The sequence below is a fragment of the Octodon degus genome, unplaced genomic scaffold (genome assembly GCF_000260255.1).
Source record: "Octodon degus isolate 3935 unplaced genomic scaffold, OctDeg1.0 scaffold00021, whole genome shotgun sequence".
NCBI classification, from domain to species: domain Eukaryota; kingdom Metazoa; phylum Chordata; class Mammalia; order Rodentia; family Octodontidae; genus Octodon; species Octodon degus.
The window spans coordinates 10946941-10951375 of NW_004524597.1; the positions used below are offsets into that span (position 1 = coordinate 10946941).

The window sequence follows — 4435 nt, forward strand, 5'->3', positions numbered from 1 at the left end:
ATGAGCTTATTCACCACAGCAGGTATAACCCTCCTCACTTAAAATACTTGAAGATAGGGCACCTGAGACTGCCTATGGGCACACCACTGACTCTGTTACTTGGTCACTTGCTATGAGCCTTGCTCAGGAAAATTGCCACAGTAAAGCCCTTACATCTGACCCTGAAGAAAGCACTGGTTTCTCCAGCCCATGGTGCACAGCTCGAGTCAAGTTGACACTGAAACTGCCCCGAGCCGCTCCGTCTGCCAGCCCTGGGCCTTGGGCTGTTGTGTTGTTGGCTGCCTGCCGGGACTCTTGCACCTATGACTCTCTGCCTTTGCTCTCAGTGCAGCCTTTCAAAATTCTTTGGCCTCTTTGAACCCTTTATTAGCTTGCTATAATCTGTGTATCATTGTGTGAAGTATTAATGTGTGAATTGGATGCCATAGATATTAGTAATTAAGATGGGAATGGAGTAAAGGGCTGCAATTGCCATGCTTACAGCCACTGAGGGAACCCAAGAGTACCTGGTGCGTTGAAGCCAGTGAAGTCACTCTAGCTTGTGAGCTTATTGCTATTCGATAAATTCTAAATTGTAGAAACATGAAAATGTGCCTGGCCTGTGTCAGTGGCACAGCCTATTCACAGCATCTTCCTGTGTCACTAGGGCTGCTGTAGCAGCTCTTAGCATAAAGTTAGACATGGAGACAGGAGCCGTTTCATTATGGCAGCTGAGAAGGCATGGCCAGAATCTGTGTTTTCTGTAATGGTCATGCCTTTCCCTTCACTGACTTACAGCTGGCCACCTTCACTTTTCGGCCCTGAGGGTGTAGTAGTAATGTTCAATGCGTTTACTGGATTAACTGATCCTTATGTCAGTTCCCACCATCATCTCCACCATTGACTTTTCAGTGTGGTTTCTGGTTCCTTACTAGAAATGATGCTCTGTCAGTAGCCTTCTGGTTTCTCCTTCTTCTGTGAGTTGTGGTTTTTGGCTAATTCCCCAGCAGTAGGGTGGTCAGATGGGGAGAGCATCATTGCCAGACATGAAGGTGTTCATTAGGACAGGCAGCTGTCGGGGTCCCTCTCATGCTGCTACTTTGAATACAGAGATGTCTAGTAAGTTGTCATTTGGGTGCATCAGAGTTGGCTGAGAAGATGCCAGAGCAGCACAGCATGGAAAAGCAGCTAGGAGCCAATTGGTATCTAGGAGGCAGAAAATGCCTGGAAACTTTCCTGTCTGTCTGTCTGTCTGTCTGTCTGTCTGTCTGTCTGTCTGTCTGTATGTCTGTCTATCTCTGTCTGTCTGTCTTTCTTTCTTTCTTTCTTCCTTTCTTTTTTGGTGTGTATGGGGTGGGTAGTGGAGATTGAAACAAAGACCTTCGTACTGAGCTATATCCCCTGCCCTTTTGCTTTTTTTAGTTTGAGACTGGGTCTTGCTAAATTTCCCAGGCTAAGTTCAAACTTGAATTCTCTTGTCTCTGCTTCTCAGCATGCTGGGATTATAGGTGTATACCACCATGTCCCACTGGCCTAGAACTTTGTTAAAGGACAACACAATAGTACAACCCCCAGGATCCACTCCAGAGAAGTCAAATTCTAGCTGCCAAAATAAATAAAATAAAAACTATCAAAGTCAGGAAGATTTTCTATTTTACTTAATAACCTAAAACAACCTAATATGGGGGGCGGGGTATAGCAGACAGCCTTTATATTCAAAACAGGTGATGTCACAAAAGAACCATTTTCAAACACCCTCAGCAGACATGAAGGTGGGAACATCTTTGGGCACCCTGTGTTTCTTACCATCTGATGTGATAAAAATGGGAACTTCAAGTTTTTGTTTTAAGCATCGGTCCTTTTTCCTTTGTTCAGCAAGGTAATCTGTTAGAAGACTTTATTGGCTAAGTCTGTTATGTCATTAACCCTGTGTTCAGTGGCTAAAATGTCCTTACAGACATATAGAAGCATGTTCAGAAGCAAAGAGTAGCACGCAGCCAGGGGTGACCTGTCTGCTTCCAGCTTTTCTGTTTTTGAGTAAAGGAAATCTCAGACATGTGTTACTTTACATGTAAGTAGTATGTGTCTGTACTGGGCTCAAACTTGGATTTTCTGTCTCTGTTTCCCAGCATGCTGGGATTATAGGCATGTGCTACCATGCCCCAGTGACCTGGAACTGCCTTAAAAGCCAACACAATAGTAAAATCCTAAGATTATATTATAGTTTGTGTCTAATTGTCTCTCACAAAGCCTCATGTGGTGTTATGGGGCAGACTTCTAGAGATTGTGATTAATTCACAATCCAGTGCTGGGATTATGGTTGCCAATGCTGTTGGGATTATGGACGTGAGTGCTACACCTGGCCTCGGGCAGACAGCCTGAATGCAACATAAGGAAGACAGACTTGCTCCCTGTTGCTGCTGCTGCTGCCACTGCTCCTGCCCTTTTACTCTTGCTGTTTTGCTGCTTTCTGCTGCCATGAACTGCTGCCCTCTGCCATGTGCCACTCTGCCTTGGAGCCAGCTGAATATGGACTGAAACCTCCACAAACTGTGAGCTAAATAAACCTTTCCTTCCTTAATTTTGGATGTTGGGTATTTTGTCCCAGCAGTGAGAGAAAAGTAACTAAGACAGATTCCATACCAGGGAATTCTAGCTGCCCTGAAATAGAATAAAATACAGGAACTACCAGGCCATCAGCACATGTGAAAGAATTATAAAAAAGAGCCATCTGCCAGGTACAGGGACACACACCTGAAATTCCAGCACTCTGGGAGCCTGAGAGAGGAAAATTGCAAGTTCAAGCCCAGTGAAGGCAATTTAATGGCTTCGTGAGACCTTAATCTCAAATTAATTAGTTAATTTTGAACAGGCCAGGGACATAGCTCAAAGTGAAGGTCCAGGTTCAGTCTCTACAACAGCAGCCACAACAGAATCATCTGTTGCTCAGTCCCACTCATTTCTCCCTTGCATTTAGAATGTCTGCCCCTGTCACAACCCATGCTGTTTTGTAGCCTAACTTTTCATGGCGGGAAATGTATGAGAGCAGGAGACTTCAGGATCTCCTGACCTACAGTGGCCCTGCTTGGGAAAGCCTGCTCTCCTTCCTTCCAGGCCTGAGGGTGTGAAGGTGGGCCTCAGCCCTTGCCTACCATTGATCAGTATTTCACTGAGCAACGATGTTCCCCACATGTCTTTTTTTGAGGGGTAATTCATATAGGTAAAATTTAAAGTGTGTACATCCATGCTTTTATATATCAAAGTCCTGGAACTGACACTACTGTCTAAATTTAAAACATCCTTACCACCCCAAAAGACACCTGTATCTAGCACTGACCTACCCACCCCCATTATCCCCTACCTCAATACCCCCAGCCTCTGCAAACTCTGTCCATTGTCCATCTGTGGATTTGCTGTCTGGACCCTTCATATCTGCAGAATCTCATGTGTATGGCCTCTGCCTGGCTTCTTGCCGGGCATCCTGTGGCAGCATGTCATTCCTCTTGCAGTGGCGCAGCTGGTGCACATTTGTTCCAGAAGCCAATAGGGGATATTTTGGCAAAGGACTCATTCATGCTTTGGGTCCTGCACTTGTGCTGACTGCTTGTTGGGTCTTCAATCTCCAGGGATAAAAAGGGAATCACTGCATAGAGACACGTGGTGTGCCACCTCTTTGTCCCACCATGATTCCAGCGGAGACACAGGCCCTTTTCCAACCATTAGCAATGGAGACGGAGCTTACCATGTTTCTTCCACTTTAGTCCCTTTCCCAGTGACCTGTGTTTGGAGTAATAGATGCCCTTTAAACTTTCATAGTCCAGAAAATAACATTTGCTGTGGTGGCTAAAGTCATTTTTCCCCGGAAATACCAGGTGTGGTATCTGCTCATCCTGTAGCCCCTTTGACCACCTGGCCCTGCTGGCTCAGGGAGGTGGGGGCTTTGCTCCCAGCACCTGGCAGGCAGGTCCTCACACCTGCACTAACTCCACACTGTGCTGAGCTCGAAAGGGTGGGCTGTGCTTCATCAGAAACCTGTTGGGTTAACTTACAAGTTTTTGATCAAAGCAAGCCAAAATTATAATACATTTTTTTCTTTTGTTTTTCAGGTATTCTTTTGGTAAGTGAAAATCATTTAGGAAAAACTCTTGAAGAGTTTACATTATAGATTGGGGTATGTATCTACACCTTTTTTCCTGGCTTGTCTAATTTCTTTAAGGCCTGGCTTGGGATTTTCCAGTGTGCTGAACAGCTCTGGTGCAGTGTTTGTTGACTGTCCTAACATGTAGGTCCCAGCAGACTGGCTAATAAGGTGGGGGAACTTGCATGTTTTGGGGTCAGGTGCCTAGATACCTTGCTAACTCCCCTGTATGATGATGGGGACACCTGAGGCAAGGACTGCCTTCCCTGGGGTGAACTGCAAGGTTCATCCTGTGCTTGGGACCTCTATGAACTCAAG

At 45.6% G+C, this 4435-nt stretch overlaps 1 protein-coding gene across 2 annotated transcripts in view; it reads left to right on the forward strand.

Moving 5' to 3' along the window:
- Lmf1 (lipase maturation factor 1) overlaps window positions 1-4435 on the forward strand; it is a 108089-nt gene that overhangs the window by 16442 nt on the left and 87212 nt on the right. Inside the window, exon 3 of one of the 2 annotated variants that reach the window (XM_004628125.2) lies at window positions 4086-4096. The exons of the other annotated variant lie outside the window; for it this stretch is intronic. Coding sequence (XP_004628182.1) covers window positions 4086-4096 — 11 coding nt within the window. The remainder of the gene's footprint in view (window positions 1-4085; window positions 4097-4435) is intronic. 2 annotated transcript variants of the gene reach the window in all.